This window comes from Hyaena hyaena, unplaced genomic scaffold (assembly GCF_003009895.1).
Source record: "Hyaena hyaena isolate Hyena2069 unplaced genomic scaffold, ASM300989v1 scaffold_277, whole genome shotgun sequence".
NCBI classification, from domain to species: domain Eukaryota; kingdom Metazoa; phylum Chordata; class Mammalia; order Carnivora; family Hyaenidae; genus Hyaena; species Hyaena hyaena.
Genome location: NW_024080905.1, coordinates 1,956,275 through 1,977,371, shown reverse-complemented (window position 1 = coordinate 1,977,371; position 21,097 = coordinate 1,956,275). Strand labels below are relative to the sequence as shown.

Here is a 21,097-nt window from a genome sequence, read left to right as displayed (position 1 = left end):
GTCCTAATATTAACAGTCTGACACAGAATGCGGTGGGAATATTGATTGGCATATGGTAATAAAGAAGCCAGAGGCTTCATTTACAGACATGGGATGTATAGGGCATTTTAACCTAATAAAATTTAAGTTTCTGGGTAACTCTTAAAAGAGAGGTCATTTAAATTATTTTGCTACTCCATATTCTTTTTTAATCCAAAATAGATTTCAATCCAAAATAATTCAAAGAATTTATGCGTGTTTGTGTGTATATATACACATACTTTTCTAATTAAATTTTTGAGGCTATACAGCCACTGGCCTGAAGCCATATATGTATATATATATATGGCATATGTATATATATTTCAACTAACATATGTGTGTGTATGTGTGTGTACACACAAATACATGTATATGTAGCAGGTATTTGTATAAAATATATACACTTTGTGGTCATGTTGGTTATATGTGAAATTATTCCTTTTGAAATAACCTCAGGCCAGGCCTTGTAGTAACTATTTGAAGGCCTTACTTAGTGTCCCCTTGGTGACCTATGCAGTAGCTCAAATTAAACCTTTGTGCATTGGGTTTATGAATAATCTTTTGTTGCAAAGAAAGCAAAAGCCTCAGTCTGATTTAACACCAAAGAATAAATTTCTCTGACTTTCTAAGTAAATCTAAAGGCATTCTACTGACAAAATGGACACACGGGGGGTTTTCTAAATACCGTACATAATTACACATTTGCACACTTAGAGGGTAATCCTATGATACAATTTCGATCTCCGTTTTTAAAAGATCGTCACCAGAAAGGAGAGAAAAGAAAATCTGCAAGAAAAAGAAAATGTGAAACTGATCATAGGCTTGGGAATTCCCTCAAATCCAGAAAATTCCAGGTTAAGGCTTGAAGTTGAATCATTCCCAGGACTAGCTCTAAAGTTAACAAAAGTACAAGGCAAACAATTTCTTTGGGGACAAGCAGCAGTATTTCAATTAGACGCTCTCCTGCAGGGTAAAAATCATTCTCCCCACACTATGAATGGACTCCAAGTATCATAAGAAGCAGGTAAACTCACAAGAACCAAAGCTGACATCTGGATCAAAGCAGCAGGGTCAAAGTACACCAAAATATCATAGATATTGGAGAAATAATTCAGTGTCTTAGATTTTTCTATAAAAACGTGTGATCTATATAGGACTTCATTCACATGGACACTAACGATAAGAAGAATTGCTTTGGCGGTAGTGGATAACACATCTGCTTATCTTGCTTTTAATATATATATATATATTTTTACAGAATGTTTCTGAGTATACAGATGTGAGTCAGGTAGCATTTGAATTCCCCACATATACACAACTGAGGCGCCCTGCAACTGGCATCCCCTGGGATCCTTGATTCACTGACGTTGGCCACACGAATCCAGTGTCCAAACTCAGAACAATAAGCTTAGTTTCTGCCTGATCAGTCAGCGTAAATAATAAATCCAGAAAATGTGCTGTATTTGTTGTTATTTCCTCCGTGGGCTTTCCCGCCATCTAATTTGATGTACACTTCATCTCCTGGCTCCAAATGAAGAACCACACTGTTACTGGCATAATCGTAATTCTGATCGGCGTCTTGGGCAATGGCGCTGGCACGCACCTACGTGAAACAAACAAGAATTAGAAAGGGTAGAATTCTCCCGGAATTTTTTTTTTTGGCCATTCACACATCATCGTAAGCAGACTTGCTGCCACAGCACAGAATTTCTCATGGGAGTGTCCACCTGGGCCTTGGAGCTCCTCGATGATATCTTTGCAACGATGTGAATGATGTCACTGGAGAGGAGGACCAGAAAGAAGAAAGTGGTGCTTTCCTGAGGGTCATTGCAGCTGTCTTTTCTTACCCTACGTTGTAAACATTGCACACCCACCTAAACCAGCACGTTTTCTAATCCCCTGAATCTCTATGCCCCATCACTTCTTGGAATGGAAATCAGGGTAATTTCTTTGCATTTTAACTTAAGCCAACTGGCAACAGTCTAAACCAGTCTAAACCAGGGGGACAGAGGTTTAATCCAAACTTCAGTGGGTCCTCAGGATTATCAGAATACTGAGATCCACGTGCAGTTGAGACTCAGAGAAATAAAACTACTCCATCTCTACAATATAGGAAGAAAAAAAAAAGGAAGAAAGCCTTTTGATTTGAGGCTCTCAAAATCTAATTCAAGCGAAGCCTCTTTTTGCCAGAACCCTAACTCAAACATCGCTCAAATCTGCAGAGTTCATTTTTCTATTTGTGCCTTTTTATTACTTCATTCTGATGTGTGCACTTAAATACATTATTTAATTTCAACGTATCTAAAAGTTGTAGAAGGAAGTAAGATTTGAGGTCTCTAAAATTTCTAATTTTTTTTAATGATCTGATTGAATACCCTTTTGCATTTATGTGATTCTAAAATGTGTGGTTTGCTCTGAGGATGGAAGTCGCCTGTAATCCGGGCATGTTGAGCCCGTGATATGGACATTCTATTACATTCTCAACTAAAATTAGGCTTCATATTCATTTAGCCATATTTTGATTCTGCCTTGGAAAAAAATGTTTCAATAGGCGGACTTATATTTGATTTATTTCAGTAGGGCATCTTCTGCTCTATGGCTTGTTTCGCATCCATTATGATGGTATTTCCCTGAATAACAGAGCAAACGATGTAGTGGTTTTGTAAACGTGCATTATGTAATAACGCATGACGTAGGGTACCGTGTGCTGGATCTTATCACTTGGCAAAATGAGGGAAATGAGGCATATGTCAAGAATTTCCAGGTGTTTCTTTCAAAATTTAAGTGATGGGTTTTCAGATTAAGTTTTTATGGGGTACGTTCTCACATTAATGCTGAAATGTTAAAAAAAAAAAAAGGCTCTTTGATACTGTTGAAGTAATTTGAGTAGTGTTTTAAAAATTTCTTTCTCTGGATATCATATGGCAAAAGGAGAAAGGGGCTTAAAGGATTTAGAATTGGTTAACACTGGGCTGACACTAATACAGTGAGAGCAATATACCACGCAATTATGCTCAGAAGCACTGACTCTAATGTACACACTAATTCAGTGAGGCGATCTGTGTTGACCATTAAGTAATAATACAATTTAAAGTCACAATATTTCCTAGAAATTAATTGTAGGTTAGTAGGAGTTGAATGCTTTGATTCATTAATTTTATCTAGTCATTAATTCCCTGGGGGGAGGGGAATCTATGAGGAGGATAGTGCTGTTACTACCTCATGTTTTTTTTTTAACGTGTGAATTTCTAATGGGTTAGAAAAATTAAAATACAAAATAGTAATTAGCTGTATCAGTAATATACTAATAAAGTCACAATCCATAAATATGCTTTTCAGCTATTATTCATAACCAGACATATTTAGTGCTTTAGGTGTTTAATATATGCTCTATGGGCATTGTGCTTTAACACTGTTTTCTATAGAAAGGCATCTGGGAACCAGAACTCATTAAAATCCCTTGATTTAGAGACAATAGTCTTAAATGCAGTTTTCATTCTATAGGGTATAAGCACAAAACCGTGTACATGTGACCATTTTTATTCTGTGGATACAACCACGAAAACCTGTGAATGCATCCCACAGACTAGAAGGTTCCCCTTACGGTTTTTTACTTCCTTTGTCTTGTGAATGCTTTTTAATAAAAGTGATTCTTGTAAGATATTAAGCTATACTGTAGACTGCAAGACGTTTCCAATTAAATAATTGCCATCCTCTGGCGCACTTTGCATGATTTCAGTGTGTCTGCTCACCTGATCACACTAGAAATGTATAATGGAACTTGAAATTTTAAGCTCTAGTAACCAGCTCAGTGACTTCCAACAATTCTTCCTTTAAGCCATCAAACTACTGAGCAAGGTAATGCATCCACCTTGGAGGCTATTTTCAGGTTCCTAAATGTACACCGATTTCAGCATTTTCTCCAGGAATATGATGCATCCTTACCTCGGCCCCATGTACCCATTTCTGCCTAAATGTCCTCTAATATCTTTTCACAGCATGAGTTAACTATTTCTATTCCACTTCATCTGTTGTGCGGGTTTCACAGCTTTTAAAAAGATCAGAGTAATTTGACATTTCATTAATTGGGCTAATAAAGGAGTATCAACTCACAAACTGTTGTTTCCAATATATCTCACGTTTAGTGATGCTGTAATTCATACGTTCTTAGAATAAAAATTGGTCTTTAGTTATTTTACGGTTCTAATCTTGGGCTACTTTCAGTTTTTAATACAGTGGCTTCTTACAAGGGCATTACGGTGATTACTCACATAGCAATTTTTAAATTCAGGTTTTCTGCTAAAAGTGTACAGACATATTAAAATTATGTTTCCTGCCTCTCTTATAAAGCCATTTGAGCCCAACTTTTACTTTTCATATGCACTGTCATGGGCTCTCAACAAATGGTATGATTAAATTTAGGTTGATGGTTTCAACAGGGAATATGAGAACTGTAATCCCTTTAGTGGCATGTTTGTGAGAATGTAGTAGCCTGTGTGGCATTAGCATTATCTTATTAGTGAGGGTTTATCATCAGGGATGATATTTATGGTAACATTTGCTAATTTAATTAATCGCTACTGATGCTCCCATAATTTCATTTTCATGGTACTTCTGTGGGATCATAAACAAAAGGTTAAGTGGTGCATCGGGTTAATTTACCGGCCTTTGATGTTTCCGTCTGTGATCTTGCATTCAACACAAAGCATAAATAAGATGCTTCTCATATGGTTACGGTCCAGAAGCATTCCTCTATCCTAGAGTGAACTGCATTTTTAGTTTAATTTTTGTGCTTCTCAAATCCACTTAATCCATAGAACATTACACTGACATGGATCTCTGAGTTTCTGTTTTATGAAAACAAATTAGGTCTGCTCAGGGGGGAAACTGCCATTCTGAGAAGTGATCAGACAAGAACATAACTGAACACCAAGGATAAACTATTTGTTCAATGTTAAACAAATAAATTTCATAAAGTATTTCTCATTTGCAACTCTCTGCAAAAACAAAATAGTTCTATTCTAGGAATAAAAGTCCTTAACAGTAATATTTTAAAAACCATTTTCCAGAATAATCCATGCTGATGTTGAAAATATATTGTTTGCTGCTACATATATATTTTTTAATTACTTGTTGCACACCTTCTGAAGAAGTCACAGCTTAATAATGCTAATGGAGAGCTTTCTACACGATATGGTCAGCTGGTTTGCCTTATTTCTTTTATTCCTGATCCTCCTAAAATGTGCATGCTAGGATGATACAAAGGAGCCTTCTCCAAACAATGAGATCATTTTAAAAACAAAATGCAGGTAGCATGTGTATCTAAATTGGGTTTCTTGGGATCAGTACAATATACCTGGGCTCAGCAGTTGAGACAGCAACATTTAAACTAATTAAAACGTATCATTCCCTGATTAGTCATGCAATTGCGATTTCTAGATATTTAAAGATGTGAGTTTTTTTTTATTCAGTGGCTGATCAAACTTGATATTATTCCCTTTTAATTAATACCTCTAAAAGCAATCCTTCGGCCTGACAGCAATTTCCAGACCTAACCTTTGAGTCAGAATAGAGCCAATTTGAAAATAAATGGATGCCTCATCACTGTCTGCTAAGGGGCTGGTCATAAACCATTTTGTAAAGGTGACAGAATACCTTTATTTGGGCACAGTGAGTCATGCCCTTTTTAGCCATTTACCTATAACTGGCTCACTGCCAGATATAAATGATTTTTATCTTAATATTATTTTTGTGCATAATAACTATAATAAACAACCCTGCCAGTGCCTCCTGGTGGCCATTTTGCTTTTTTTTTTGTTGTTGTTGGGGTTTTTTGCTTTGTTTGGTTTCACCTGTCCTGTGGGTTCCTTGAGCTTTTTTACTTCTCAGTTCCTTTAGAAGTGAGGAGTGGAAGGAAGGGGGGGGGGGGGCAGGTTTTTTTTTTTTTTTTTGCCCTTTCTTATACATTTAGAATATTTGTCTTTCACTTTTGAAAAAACCTCTGATACTGAATAAGGCCTTTAGAATAAATCCTGCCTTAATGCTGCTTAATAGAAACCTGGGTTAGAACCAAAAAGGCCCTGAATTCAAGAGGCAGGTGACCTGAAGCCCAATGAGCCCTTTGTAACATCTAAGTTGGCCACAGCGGGGTTCGCAGGCCAGTCCCTGGGCCACCCGATGAGCAAAACGAAAGCCTGAGAACTCAAACCAGACCGCAGGCTGCGGGTTGCGAGGCCTGGTCCCGGGGCGCGGCTGCTGATTCAGCGCGGGAGCCTCAGATCCCATTACACTCTTGGGTAGTTACAAATACTATTTTCCTCTTCTGACTAAAAAATTAGACACACTTTGGTTTTGCACTGACCGCAAATTTCTCAAGCCAACGGTGAAGCGGCCCCGGCATAAAACTGCCCACCCGTGGCCCTTGAGGCCGAGCCGACCTGCTCAGGAGAGTAAGTCCCAGTCGCCCGGGCGCCGTTCAGAGTCAAGGCCAAGGCCGCTGCCCCTTGAGAAGGCGGGGTTGGGAAGACTCTCCAGCCCGCGGCCTGGGGCCCCCCGGTGGGGAGACCCATCGCCCCAGGGTCGGCTTGGCCTCCCGCCCTCCGGGCCACCTGCCCGAGCGGCCTCCCACCCCGGCCACTGGAGTCTGGGCTCTGTGTTTGGGTGCGTGTTTTACGGAGTACACCCGGGAGCCTCAACTTTTTTCTTTTGTTATCAACACTCTTTACTTCGCCCCCTTCTGCTTCGGCTGAAATCTAAACAGGAGTTTGCGTCCGGAATTTGACTGTATGCTTGTTCCCGAGGCCTGGCGACGGCGAGTCCCCGGTCCCTTCTGGGCTCGGGACGCCCCGTGCTTGAACTCCTCTCGGGTCCCTTTCTCTCCCGAGTCTGTCTCCCTGGCACGCCCATTTCGGGGCTCCACCAGCCCCGCTCTTCCCGGCAACGCCTGAGAGCGACCCAGAGCTGCCGGAGACCCCGCAGCCGGGGCTCACTTCCCGCCCCGGGCCTCCCGGTGCACAGCTGTCCAGGGGGCCGGACTGCGCACGCCCTGCCCTGGGGGGTCGCGTTCGCTGCCCTGGGGGTCGCGCTCCCTGCCCTGGGGGGTCGCGCTCGCCCCGGCTGCACGCAGAGCGCGGGGCCCGGCTCGGGAACCGCCCTCTCCAGGCCTCCGGGCGCCCTCTCTCAGGCTCGCGCCCCCCGCCTCCCCGGGGCGTAGCCGCGTCCCCTCGGCGGCACCCCCGGGAGCCCGGCCCCCACCCCCGTTTCCGGGGTCTCCTCCCCGCCGCCCGCCGCTTCGCGCGCTGCCTCCCCGCCCACCCGGCGGCCCGCGGGCGCTCACCTGGTTGTTTTTGCAGAGATCGGCCCACATGCTGGTGCCGTCGCCCCCGCGCATCAGGACGTGGTAGGTGAAGAAGTAGATGCCCGGGATGGAGCAGGTGAACTTGCCCGTGGTGGGGTCGTAGTGGTTACCGAGGTTGGTGACCACGTCGTCGAACTTGAGCACCTCGTAGCCTTCGTGCTGCCGCTTGAGGCCGGCGTAGAAGGCGATCTTGGGCACCGTGCTGTAGGTGGCGGCGCTGATGGCCCCGGCCGCGTTCAGGCCGGGCGCCCCGGGCGGGCCCGGCAGGCCTTGGCGGCCGGGCTCGCCCTTCTCGCCCGGAGGGCCCGCGGGGCCCGGCGGCCCGGGCTCCCCGGGGGGCCCGCGCGGGCCCGCCTTCCCCGGCCTGCCGGCCTCGCCTTTGGGGCCCTGGATGAAGGTGGGCAGGGACTGCATGAGGCCGCGGTCGGGCGTGGCGGCCGTGCTGGGCGCCTTGGTGCCCCCGTAGGGGTCGCAGACCATGCGGCAGGTGCCCAGCATCTCGTAGTGCGCCGACGTGCCGGCCGAGCTCACCAGCACCGGGATGAGGATGACCAGCAGCAGCACCATCACCACCCCCAGCGCCCCGGCGGCGATCAGGCGCCTCCTGCTGCCCACCAGCCGGCTCAGCGCGGGGCGATCCTCTTGTCTGCTTTTGGACAAAATTTTGAAGGTTGGGCGGGGACCTCCTCAGAGCCGAAAACAACCCCCTGCGAACCCCAACTCCCCTGGGCGGGCGCGCGCCGGCCGCTCCCCGCCGACTTCTGCTCCCCCGGCTGCGGCTGCGGCTGGGGAGGGAGCTCGGACGCCGAGTGACTTGAGCCGAAGTCCCGGGCTGGGGGGTGGGGGCTGGGGGAGGGGTGCGCAGGGCGCCCCCTCGCCTCCCGGGAGCCCCTTCGCACCTGTGGCTGCGCCTCGGGCGCCGGCGCGGCCGCCGGGAGCGCAGAGCGGGCCGCCGCCTCTCGCGCCGGCCGGGCGCCGCTCACACTTTTATGCCGCCGCCGCCGCCGCCGCCCGCGATCGACTTTTCCGTTTTTGCCGACTGCGCCAGTTCGCACCAACTTTCCGTCTGAAGTTGCCTTTTTCTGCCTCCTTCTCCTCCGTCGCCGGCTCGGTCCGCCCTTCCGCTGCCTCCCTCCCGCTCCTTCGCCACCGCCGCGACGGCCCGGAGAGACGCGCGCCCTCCCGCGCGGCGCCGGCCGCAGCAGCTCGGGCCGGCCGCCCCCGGGTGCGCGGAGCGGCGGCGGCCGCGGTCACGGTCACGGTCAGCGCGCCGAGCCGCGGGGCTGCGGCGGAGGAGCCCGCGAGCGGCGGCGGAGCGCTGGAGACGCCGAACGCCGAGTTCTGCCCGGGTACCACCTGCCAGGAGAGGAGGCTGACAAACGCGCGCCGGAGCAATTTATAGGCACCCAAGGCGCAGAGGAAGGGGAGCCGCTTGGCATCTCACTGCAGCATCTGCTCCGCTCATCCCACTCAGAGAGAGTTTGGCATTACTCTGACAATGTGGGATTTTTTTTTTCTCAGCCTCTCTCTCTCTCTCTCTCTCTTTTTTCCCCCCTCTCTGCACATGGATGAACAGTGAGATCGTGAAGACTCCCTTGCCGAGCCCAGGTGATGGCAGCGCCCTCGCTGGACCTACCTGGGTGGAGGGGTAGGGAGACAGATGTGCAATAACCTCGGGGACTCGAAGGTCACACCTAAGCCCTCTCTGTCCCCCGCGGGGAGCTGCGCCACTTGGAGGGGGAGGTGAAGGTTGAAAAGAGGGTGGCTCGGTTGACAATATTTCTCTGCTGGCTCCCCCACAATCAGGACAATCAGGCGGTGCTTCAGGTGTTTTTCAAAATGCCACTTTTATAAGAAGGGCCCTTTAGAATTTTCCAGATGGTTTTTTTTTTTTTTTTAACCTTATGGTTTCCCTCACCAGCCTTCTGAAATGTAATAAGATGGTACCCGGAGAACAAGAAGGTGTGTTGAAAAGCCAGAGGGCTGTTTTGAATGATCATAAATGAACAGGCCCACCACACAGTGGGGTTGGGGGGCGGGGGGAGGCGTCTTTTAACAAATGCAGATCCTGTGTCTTCTGCTTACAGGACTGCAGTTCTAACTCCCTTTCAGGAGATCCTGCCACTGGACCTGAAGTTGCATATACTTGCACTACATGCATGAGAAATAATGACTTGTCATATGTCTTTAAAAGTCTTAAAGCAAGCAGCCTTTACAAAAGTGCTGGGCAAGATCTTTTGCTAAGACATGGCAAGCGTCCTATGTGCTCCATGCACGTCTCCTGCAGGGACACTGAGGCACGGGGAAAAGGAGGAAACATGGGAGCCAGAAGGGTCCCCATTTGCGGTGGGAGAGCAGAAGGAAGAGCCTGTATTTGTAATATTAATGTAAAACACCCAGAGGAGATATTAGGCAAGTGATCCCACTAACAAATACATAAGGCACACAAGAAGGGCCTTAAATAAACAAGTAGAATTGATTTGTAAATCATACTTTTGCATTCAGGAGCAATGGATGTCAATCAAACGCAGATGGCATTTGCTTGTCAATACGGGGATGATGGCCGGGAAGATGGTGACTTATTACTTCGGGGCGAGAATATGAAATGAAGAGCGAGAACACATAACACTACAGCCAGCAAGCAATAACCTCCGTGGGATCTTGTCTGTGGCTTCCATAGCACGAGAGAGTCTCCTTTTCTGTACCTTCTGTCTAACTTCCACTGCACAACCGGTGTAGTTCTTTCTTTCCTTCTCAGTTTCAAAACAAAATAAGGTCAAATGAGCCGGCAGAAGACAACTACGATTCATTGATTCTTTTAAGAGAAATGTCAGTAGCTCTTCAGGTCTTTCCTGGGAGAATCAAGGGCGAGGTGCAGGCCTGCGGGGCCCAGCTCAGCCCACGTCTCCTTGTTTTCTCTCCCGCTGGCTGGGCCGCTGCTCTTGTGGGAGTGGGAGTCCTTCCCACTCCTCAAATTTTTAACTTTTATTTTAGGGTAGTGGTTTTAGAATCGTGTGTCTGTGTCTTGGGCATAATTATACATGTCTTTCAGAATACTTTTACTCACATGAGGTACCTTATTTTCATATACTTGAGCAGCAGACACATAACAAATTCTCCCCTGGCCACAAGGTCTATTTTCCTAACACACCATCTGGGTCGCTTCTCAAAAGTCAACTTTCTTTTAGGGGACGAGATAGTCAAGGGTGGTTAACAGCGATGAAGGTGAATGTATTAATCAACCTCTTCGAATGTACCGAGTTATCAGAATTCATAAGACTTCTTTACTGCTACAGAGAGTCCAGTGGGGGATAGAGGGGGAGTTTTTAAAAGGTAGAGTTGAATATATAAATTCTCACTGAAAACCCCAGGATACATGGCGCTTTCCACTGGAGACCGTTCATCTTACAGAGGAACCCAGTGAGGACACTATGAAATGGTAGGTTTGCAAGGGATGTGGGAAAGTGAGTCCATTCCTGCTCACTTTTGCAGACGGTAAGGGCAGGACACAGCTGTGAGCAGAATTGGGGCCGTCCAGTGTGTGTGCTGGTACCCTTTGGTCTACACCGTGCTGACAGATCTATGGTACCGGTCCTGTTAATGGAGGCTTTTCTCTCCTTCCTTTAATGGCAAAGCACAGCTTGGGTTTGTGAGCAAGGGCACCGGTATCTTAATGTTCTGCTGAGGTTTGGGAAGGTGCTCTGTGGTTGTCCTTCTCGAAGAAGGCGGCGTGGACCAGGCCACATGGCTGAGCCGTTTTCCTGCTGAGTGTACAAACCCGGGTGGCCCCTGGACATTTGGCTTTTTAACGACGTACGTTTAAATTATTGGTCTCCTTCCTTTTTTCTAGAAGCGTCCCACCGTGTGCTTTGGGAGAAACTTTTTACTGCCGCTGTTCAGGGCTGACTGGGTAGTAGGTGAACTAATGGCAGCTTGCAGCCACTTTCCACTGCCTGAATTTCTCAGAAGGTTCTCTGGAAAGTTACTCACGCTTCAGCCCTTATTCTGACAGTTTGAATAAGCCAGCTGATATGGCATATTACTCATCATCTCTATATGTATATAATAATAGAAAATGTGTCAATTAAAAAAAAAATATTTGGTTCTCTTCAGTCATCATCCGAGGAGCAAGTGATCTCTCAGATTTGATGTTAATCTTGGAGGTCAGCCCTGGAATCTAATTTTCCTAATCATTTCTCAGGAAACGCAAGGCTCCCTGTTCTCATTCCTTCTGTGCCTGGGTCTTTGTAACTGCTCCGATTCTAAAGTCAAACACAGAAGCCCAAGGTCTGGGTTGGATGATGGTGCTGTGATTTTTGTCTTCCCCACATCATCTCTGTCTCTTTCGGAGAACCAAGCAGATATGAGCACGCGACTCCCACACAGACGTGCGGGGCCATCATTAATCTTTATTGAGCGCCCACTGGCAGCACAGCCTTACACTGGGCTCTTAGAAGGCAAACAAATCTTTAGTCATGAGGATGATTTCCAAATCTAGCCGTACTTAAACAGAAATAGCATTTATAAGAAGAAAATAAAATGAGTTAGCACACCCAAGGACTCTCTACAGAAATAGAGATAAAAAGTATATTTTTAAAAAATCAGACTGGGATCAGCTATTTACCTCTGATTTCTGAGTTTCTGAGTTGTATTTCAGGACACACACTCCTTTGGCTGAAGAATTCTAGATTTCTGACCAGAAAGGATCTGCTTGGAGTGACGGAGGGAAGTAGTAGTATATCCTTATGCCTTTGGAATCAGACGAGTCTTAATTTGGATCTAGTTTCTTATTTAGTAGCTATGAAAGTTACTCAATCTTCCTAAGGCTTAATTCCCTTTTCTCTAAAATGGGACTAACATTAATACCTAAATCACAGGTTGTTAGGAAGACAAAGCAAGTTACTGCATGTAATTATAGTGATACCCATCTCATGATCAGAGCCCAATACATGTCAGTTTTCATGTTCATCTGTTCTAGTACATGGTGCCCATGGGCTGGACGGTAAGACACAGGATTTGTGAAGGAAGCTAAAGGGTCAGTCTTAAGACAAATGGCATTAAATGGATACTAAATATCACAGACTTAGACAAAACTAGATATAACACGCACGTTTTCCAGGAGAGGTGCCTGTGTCGTATTATATAATATGAATGAAGTAAGACAAAACTCAAAACAATGATCGCCTTCACTTGTCTCCAAGGTATAAGAAAAAAAAAAGCTTTTAGAGCAAGATCATTTGAATTCACTGAAGTTTCACACACCAAGGTTGGATTTAAAACCTACTAGGAAGCGTTAAAACGTGCCTCCCCCACCTCTGTCCCTGGAAAGTTCCCCAAGTCAACAAGTTGCAAGTGTGTATCAAAATCATTGAGATAGTTACTCGGGAACTGTTCCTGTGGATGATGATTCTAGAAAAAGTGAACATATATCAGAGAGGACTGCTTTGTTAGCCAGAAGAGTAATCACTCTGAAGGATACCTAAGTCATAACCACATGCAGTAGGGAATTTGCAACAAAAAACTCTCCACGGAGGGTAGCAAGTTGGAAAGCTAGCTAGGAATGTCTATTGTCAGGAAATTATTGAATAGCCAGATGGAAAGTTATTGCATAGGACATTACATAAGACTTGGTACAATGTATGCCTTCAAGTTGGTCTCAAATTCTTGCCCTATCAATCACTACAAGGATGAAATCTCTAGTACGGATATGCTATTTTATACTTGCTTTCCATGGGTGGAATGTTCAGTCCCCGAGACCCTATGTGATGGAGAACTGAAGAGAAAGATACCAAGAACGAAATCTCAGGGGCCAGAAAGTCCTCCCAGGTGATGGTCATGATAACTCAGCCATACAAGGAAGATGGGTGAGTTCAAGAAACGAAAAGCAGCTGCCATTAGACTATAGGACATTTTAAGCAAAGGCTATAATGTGGAAACACCACTGTGAAGCTGTACAGACCACCCAGGTGGGTAGTGATGAGAACTCTGGCAGTCTTATTGTTTTAAAAATCAAAAGCATCACGAATCCTGAGAGAGGTTACAGAGAACCACCAACAGAACCAGACTCTGTCAAGAGCAGCTGATATTCTAGAACCTGGCTCTAAGAGAAATGGGGCTAGAGTGAGTAGGAACATCAAGTGCAGGTACAGTCAGCCCCACTCCTATATGGGAGTGCTCCAGAGAAGCTCACCTTCAAATTTGAACAATGTGTCCTGGGGGAAGAATACTGCATTCCTTGGGTATCTGTATGTGAATAGACATATTAGCTTTTTCTTAACTCATGCAACCTCTTGGGAATAGTCTTAAGCTATATAAAAATAGATACAGTTTAAAACCACAACCCTAAAAATATATTGCAGGGGTAGTTTAGATTTGTAATAAGTTGGAGGGGGGTAATTAACTATTGTAGGGAGTTGTATGTTCAATATAAGTAGTTGTATATTTCAGTGTTTCCCACTGAAAGCAGTTGTAACAATTCATAAGTTAATTGCTTTATCTTTATCTGGAAAGTGGAAAAAGTCAGTAAAAGGTGGCGCTACTTAGATGAGGGTTTGGTGTTTTTCTTTTGCCTGGACAGTCCAAGATACAAGAGGTAATCTTTCCACTCCTCAATATCCACAAAGGTTCTATGGTTTCGCTGAGGCCTTTTAAGACTCATCAGCACATAAAAGTATTCTGAGTGTGAGCGGCTCCACAGATGGTAATCATTCTGGGTATTTTAGCCTTTTATTGTCTGCTGCTGCCTTGTTTGGACCATTCGAGCAAGCTAGCCAATTCACAGGGGCAGGAGACAGAGACAAAATGATTCATTTTATTACCCATGGCTGCTTCGATAAAAGAAAGTTCAAAACTGTTTGCTAAATTGAGGATGACCCAAGCATGTCTATTACGCAACAGCTGTCATCACGCATTCCTGTGTATGTGTGTGTATTTGCAATCATATACATAGTTTCTTTACATTTTCTCTTCAGGATTTGTTAAGTCTTAGTAGTTGGATAATGAGAGCCAGATGTAGTCTATCCGTAATGTGATTTTGGCACCCCGGTACATACGAACATTTGTTCTAGCATTACACAGACCAGTGGCTGGCCCTCTTTGCCCATTTCCCTGAGGGCTGAGGGGGGCATGGTCCTTTTTACAAAAGGCCTTGAACAGAAAAAAGGAAAAAAAAATTAGGATCTAATTAAAAGGAATTTTAGACATGTGGTACTCAGATATAATCATGCATTAGGTCTAAACTACATAATTAACTTTTCCTTCGGAAATTCAGAACAAGTTGAGAAGGCCCTAATCTCATGCTTTAGCCAGTGTTTGACTGTACTAGTTAGAATGAATTCTCTAGATAAGTCAATTCTATTATCTTCTCATTAATGTGTTCCATTTGATTTCAATTGAACTGAGTTAAAACCTGCAAGAAAAAAACCAGGCTTTGCTGTCCATCTCCTCCTCCCGAAGCCTCTCCCATCACTGGACCCTGTCACACTCGCATTTGCAACGATCTTCCACCAGCACCTGCTTAGGGTGGTTCACCCTTCTGTCCCGAAATTGCAGCTCCCTCATTGTCCACATGGCCAAAGAGTCCAGCTACTTGGGCTCGGAATGCTGGGCTCTTCAGAAAATGCCCCGATGTCTCTTTAGCTTGCCAGCCTTGATTTTCACACCCAGCCCCCTCTTTATCCATCTTCTGGTTTTTGGTTAATCATGCCAGAAGCAGTCTTGTTGTTCGTATTCTCCTCTATGCTAGCAACCAACTTCCTCCCTCTTCTCTTTTCTCCTCCTGATATTTATTATCCCTCTTTCAGCACCGCCCCCCCCCCCCCCCCCCCCCCCCCCCCCCCCCCCCCCCCCCCCCCCCCCCCCCCCCCCCCCCCGCCATCCTGCTCTGCTAAAGCCACCTCCTCCATCCCTTCCCCTACTGGGCTCCCTCCCTGCCTCCTTGGTTCTTCCAGAGCCTGTGGCTGGTCCTGGTTCACAGCACTTCCCTCCCGCTGCTTTGTTGATGGTGGTGCAGAAGTGGGGGGGGGGGGTTGTCCCCTCTGTCTGCTTTCTGTTACTATAAGAAATGCCAGGACTTCTCATCTTTGAGTCCTGCCCCACCCCCAGGCACCAAAGACATGTTGACCAGAGGCCAAGTGCGTTGTTTGTTGAGTGGAATTGTTACATTGCGATTAGACAGTATAGTTTTCAAAAGAAATTGTTAAGGTTTAAGAAATCTGGATGTAGTGAACATGCCTGGATTGGAAATTAGATATTTCCAAGGACTAGACTTCCCTAAAAGACTGGAAACCCTTCACCTGCCAAAAGTGTTAGTTTAAGGAGCACATTAGTATCAAATCTTTATAAATGCAGTGAAAATAGGAGCTGAGAAATATCCTGTACAAGAATCGGAGATAGAGATGTACTGGGGCCTCAGATGTCAGACCTAATATGTATTTACCTCGCAAGGAGAGATGCGTGCAGGGTCGGCTCTAATATTTGAAAACAGCGATTAGATTTGTTTAACGACTGTGTTTTCAAAATGCCTCATACGGTGTGCATGTTGGGGAGCAAACGTTCTCCTGTGATTACTGAAAGAGAATATGAAGTTCTCAGGGATTCTGCCAAACAGGAGGCCACATGAAGCACCTAAACTATATGCCCCAGCAGGTTTCCTATGGGTTTCTTCTCTCATTTCTTTAAGATTCATGCCAAGGTATTCTGCCTATAGTCTATCTGCTGTCAAGACCTGGAGGCAATATATTTCTTCTAAAATACAGAATGATACGGGTGCCTGGGTGGCTCAGTCGGTTAAGCATCTGACTCGACTTCGGCTCAGGTCATGATCTCATAGTTTGTGAGTTTGAGCCTTGCCTCGGGCTCTGTGCTGACAGCACAGAGCCTGCTTGGGATCCCGTCTCCCTCACTCTCTGCCCTTCCCTGACTTGCTCAGTCTGTCTCTGTCTCTCTGTCTCAAAATAAACTAAGAAATAAACTTAAAATAAAATAAAGTAACATGCAAAATGATCATATTAATTCTCCTAAACTTCACCCCGTTCCAAAGAAGTATTTCAAGTTTCTAATGAGAAAAACCCAAAGACATGTAAAACAGCTTCTTAAAAATAAAAATAAGAGAAGCACAGCTAGGTGACTAAAAGAAAGGCTGGGGACAAGGGAGGAAGAACTGCCACAGAAATGTTACATCAAGGATGGTAGCTGCCCTGTAGACAATTCTTCTGGGTTCCCCAATAGGCAAGGCAAAAAGGGAAACACTGCGACTTATCTTCATCTTGTGATTTATTAAAAGAAACATTTCAACATTCAGGAGGAAGAGATTATTTTTATTATAAAATTCTAAGAACTTAGTGAGTGAGAAGTATGGAACTGTATCATGAATAACAGTCAAAAACAGCTTCACAGAAAATGAAGAAATGTTCCTGAGTGAGAAACTAAAGAAGCCCAAATCTAATTCAGCTTACCAACCCTAGTACATCTTGAAATTCATTCAAAGAAAGCTGACATCCTCAAGGAGAAGCAAACACTACTCCCAGAAAATATACAATTAGCAAGAACAGAATGAAAGGGATAAGGAGCAGAGGGTGCAGTTTAAACCAGAACGGGCAACGACTCATTTTCAAATAAAAATCAGAAGTGTAGTAAATGCTATCATCGGAGTGACGAAGCTCGGGGGAACCAAATGCAAATAAATTCCACATTTCTGCTTCTTTTCAGTATGTAATTTGAAAAGATCAGTCAAATGTGACTAGCTACAGAAAAAAGAAAAGAAGTTAAACCATTTGGCAGATTTGTTCCCAAGTCATGCCTACAATATTTTGACAATGACAACATTCGTAAACACCAGGAACTGTTCATGTGAGAGATTACGGACCCCATGTACCCCTGTGATGTAATCAAGCTACTTACAGCAGGTTAAAAAAAAATCACTTTTCTCTCTTTACAGTGAGTTGGGTACTTACAATGAAGACTCTTTATTTCAATCCTAGTAACACCTTAATTAAGCCTATACTAAGTCATTGGATATTTACGCACAATGTCTAAAATACAGATGAGCATATGTAAGGTGAAAACATCCCAGTACTCCTGAGGCAGCTGATGAATTTTCTGAAGATTTTAGAGCATGCAGAATAGTAGGAATTTTAATGGTTTTCAGCTCCTCTTAGATCTACACACAAATATAGAAATATGTATTGTGAAATGCAAATGAGCTTGAAATGGGTTCAGTGGATGGTAATGCCATGCCCACGATGGGCACATTAATACTCCGGACCAGAAACCACTCAGAAGGTAACAGTCTCCCCTCAGCAAAAGATAAAAGGCAAACTGCTCTTACAAAGCGATAAACAGTACATAATACAAAAGGGGAAAATAAATACTCTTTCATGACACAAAAGGGAACGGAGCCAGGGAGATAAAAATGCAAGAATAAATATAGGTGGTTTAAACTAGTAAAGGAGGATCTGAATGAGAGAGAAAAATGACTTGCTGCCTCTTTCTTTGAGGGTGTTACATCCCAGCTTTCTCTGAATAGCTCAAGTTTCAAATATGGCAGCACATTTTAGTTCAGCGTTTACGTTTCGTCATGGTCAAGGACAGATTTTGAAGCACCGTGAGTATATCTAAAGAAGTGGAATCCCTTTGAAATGACAATTACAGCATTTATCAGTGCACCTTGAAATAAGCAATAGGGAGGAAGGAGAGGCGCACTGAAGGTTCACCATACGGGATGTCTGCTATTTCCTCTGGTCAATTCAAAATCTACTGACATCCTTAGTCGGTGCTCTGATGGCATGATAAACCATGGTCCTTCATAGTCATCAGGACTTGATGGATGTGCCCTATGAATGGATGGCTGGGAGTAGAGCAACTCCAAATTAAAACCCTCACTGTTTTGCTGGCCTGGAGATTCATTTTTGCTGTCATCCACTCAGTACACGCCTCCCTTTGTTTTCTGATTATTAATTTTGGAATCATTAGAGATTTAATTTTTTAACCACAAATGCAATTATTTTAATGATTCATTTGTGTAACATTTTTTAATTGAAAGTAGGAGAGAGTTTAATCTAAACTGAGTTCTCCGAGATGAAGTGGCCTCCTTATGGTAGCTAGCATATTTTAAAGAGATTTGAAGCCTTTGTGTGGAATGTAACTGCAATCACGGAGCCAGTGTTATGGGATGACTGATGCCTATGTATGCTGACTTAAGTAAGATGTACACGATTCAAGTTGGAAAACTCTTTTTGGGTGAACTATTCACAAAAGTGGAAAGTTACAGGATTTTCCTCGTGAACAAAACTGGGCTTCGCCGAGATGCCATTATAGCTGATCTTGGTGATCAGACCTGGTGAATGTAAATGAGGTGGTTGGTTTGGAAGGGAGGGCCTCAGGTTTGAGAGTTTCTTGTTTATTTTGTGTAATTTTTCATAGTGACGAAGCAGCAAAAGATGAGAAATATTTATTAAGGTTGGGAAACTATGGGGCAAAGAATACAGTGGAACTCTCAGTTCCCAAGTTATTCAGTGTTATATAAAATGAGTTTCTATTAGGGAACTAGATATCTTTTTAACCAAACATATCTTATCCCCTTTTATATCTCCCATAGTATCTATACCAGCACGTGTGCACCACAAAAGCCCTCAATACATGTTTGTCAAAATACGTAAAGAGAACCAACATGTTTGCTGCTTGCATCCTATAAAAGGTAAAGATAAGAGCATACACAATGCTTACTATGCAATGGAAGGTTCTAGATCAACCACTAAAGAATATCGTATTTATCTTCGTTAACAGTGCTCTGATTGAGGGGGCAGCTCCACTCACAGTGACTCCTTGTTCTTTGGTATCTCTGGGAAGACACCAGGGTGGACGTCATGTGTCCATTACTTGTCCATCAGCACGCTGTTGCTGGCTCTTTATCAGCCTCACTTGGGTGAGTAGACTCAGTTTCCCTTTCCTGATTTTTGAGTAGAAAGAGCCAGCTCCATAGAGGAAAGGCCTGCAAAAGTGTCACTGCCCAAGTCCTCGAGCTGCCTTTGGGTCTCCCTACTGTCCTTCTGATCCTGTGGGATATTTGGTATTTCCCAGGAAGACCTTCCCACAACTTTCCTATCCCATGTTTAAAAGACGTATTCTACCAATAGTGGATTTATGTTGCTTACGCTGGAGAGAACCTTAACAGATACAACATGTTGGGCTTTAAGGAAGGGTGAAGCTTTCTTCTATGCCAGCACTGTCTGCTACAACGTTCTGTGATAATGGAGATGTTCTATGTGCTGTCTGGTAAGATGGCCACTAGCCACATGTGGCTACTGAGCGCTTAAAATATGGCTAGTGCTAGCGAAGCTGAATTTTTTAATTTTGTTTAATTTTACTTGAGTTAAGTTTAAGTGTGCACAGTTGGTGAGGGCCTAGGTGTTAGATGGGGCAGCAGGATGAAGGTGATCAGAATCCTTTCTCTTCATTTACGGGCAGAACAAGAAAAATGGACTTCAACTGAAGCAAGAAAGCTAAGCATTGGTGGTGAGCAAAATGTAAGAAAAAGATGAGTTCTTGGAACTCTCCGGCATGCTCAGAATAGCATGCCAGCAGAATAGAATGGTGCACTAGTTTGCCAGGCTGCTGTAGCAAATTACCAGACTGGGCGGCTCAAACAACAGAAACTTTTTTGTCCTACTGTCCTGAAGGCTAAAGTCCAAGATCAAAGTGTCTATAGGATTGTTTCTTCTGAGGCCTCTCTTTTTGGCTTATGGATGGCTGCCTTCTTGCTGTGTCCTCACATGGTCTTCCCTCACGCATGTGTCTGCTTCCTAGTCTCTTCCTCATAAGGACACCAGTCATATTGGTTTAGGGTCTACCCCAGTGACCTCAATTTACCTTAATTATCTCTTTAAATACCCTGTCTCCAAACACCATCATATTCTGAGGTAGTTGGGAGTTAAGATTTCAGTGTATGAGTTTTGGGGGGACATACTCGTGCCCATACTTAATGGTCTAGGAATGGACATCCCTGAAAGACAAAGGCATGACGGACATTCCAACCGCTGGCATGGCCAAGAACTAGCCATCCCTGGAGTCTGGAGACCTGCTCAGTCTTTCCAGTCCACGTTTGACTGCTTAGTCTGCATTCTAGTTACATAAGAGATGAATTATAGATATGGGCATAGTTCTCCTCCAGGTAACCATTTCCAGGGAGTTTAATGAGTATGACTTATTTCACATAACTAAGAGATCTGAATGCTGATTTTGATTCAGTGGATTCCTCCTCTAAAATTATCTCTAATTGTGAATTTTTCTGCCTCCAAGTGCTATCTGAGCAAGTCTTTGGACCACATGTCACGACCCACCTAATAGCTTTCTGCATGATCCCTGGCCTCCATCCAGCGTGTCCCAGTTCTCATTCATTCTACTTAACTGAGTTTAGAGTCTTTTTCCCAAGAGACCATGTTCATTGTTCCTCTCATTTCCTGGAATCTTCAAATGACTCTCAGCCTAGTGGTCTTAAGTGAAATCCCAAATTCCTAACCTCAAGCTAAGTGTAATTTATTACCTCACTATCCCCTATGGATGACTCTAATTTCCACTGCTACCAAAAAAGAAAACTCCTGTGTCCCCCCTGATTTCCTCACTTCCCGCTGACATAGCTAATACACACTCAATGCCCAAGCCCTCTGTTTCCTTATTTGCAATGTCTTCAAAGGCCTACTATTAATTAAAATAAAACTTTAA

General features: G+C 44.4%; 1 protein-coding gene across 1 annotated transcript; it reads right to left on the bottom strand.

The window, feature by feature from the left end:
* Window positions 1-1,221: 1,221 nt before the first annotated feature.
* C1QL3 (complement C1q like 3) lies at window positions 1,222-8,491 on the bottom strand. Its single transcript, XM_039245884.1, has 2 exons — window positions 7,358-8,491; window positions 1,222-1,624 (listed from the first exon to the last, which is right to left on the bottom strand). The coding sequence occupies exons 1-2, from the start codon at window positions 7,943-7,945 to the stop codon at window positions 1,445-1,447; spliced, it is 768 nt and encodes a 255-aa protein (XP_039101815.1). The 5' UTR covers window positions 7,946-8,491; the 3' UTR covers window positions 1,222-1,444.
* Window positions 8,492-21,097: the final 12,606 nt, after the last annotated feature.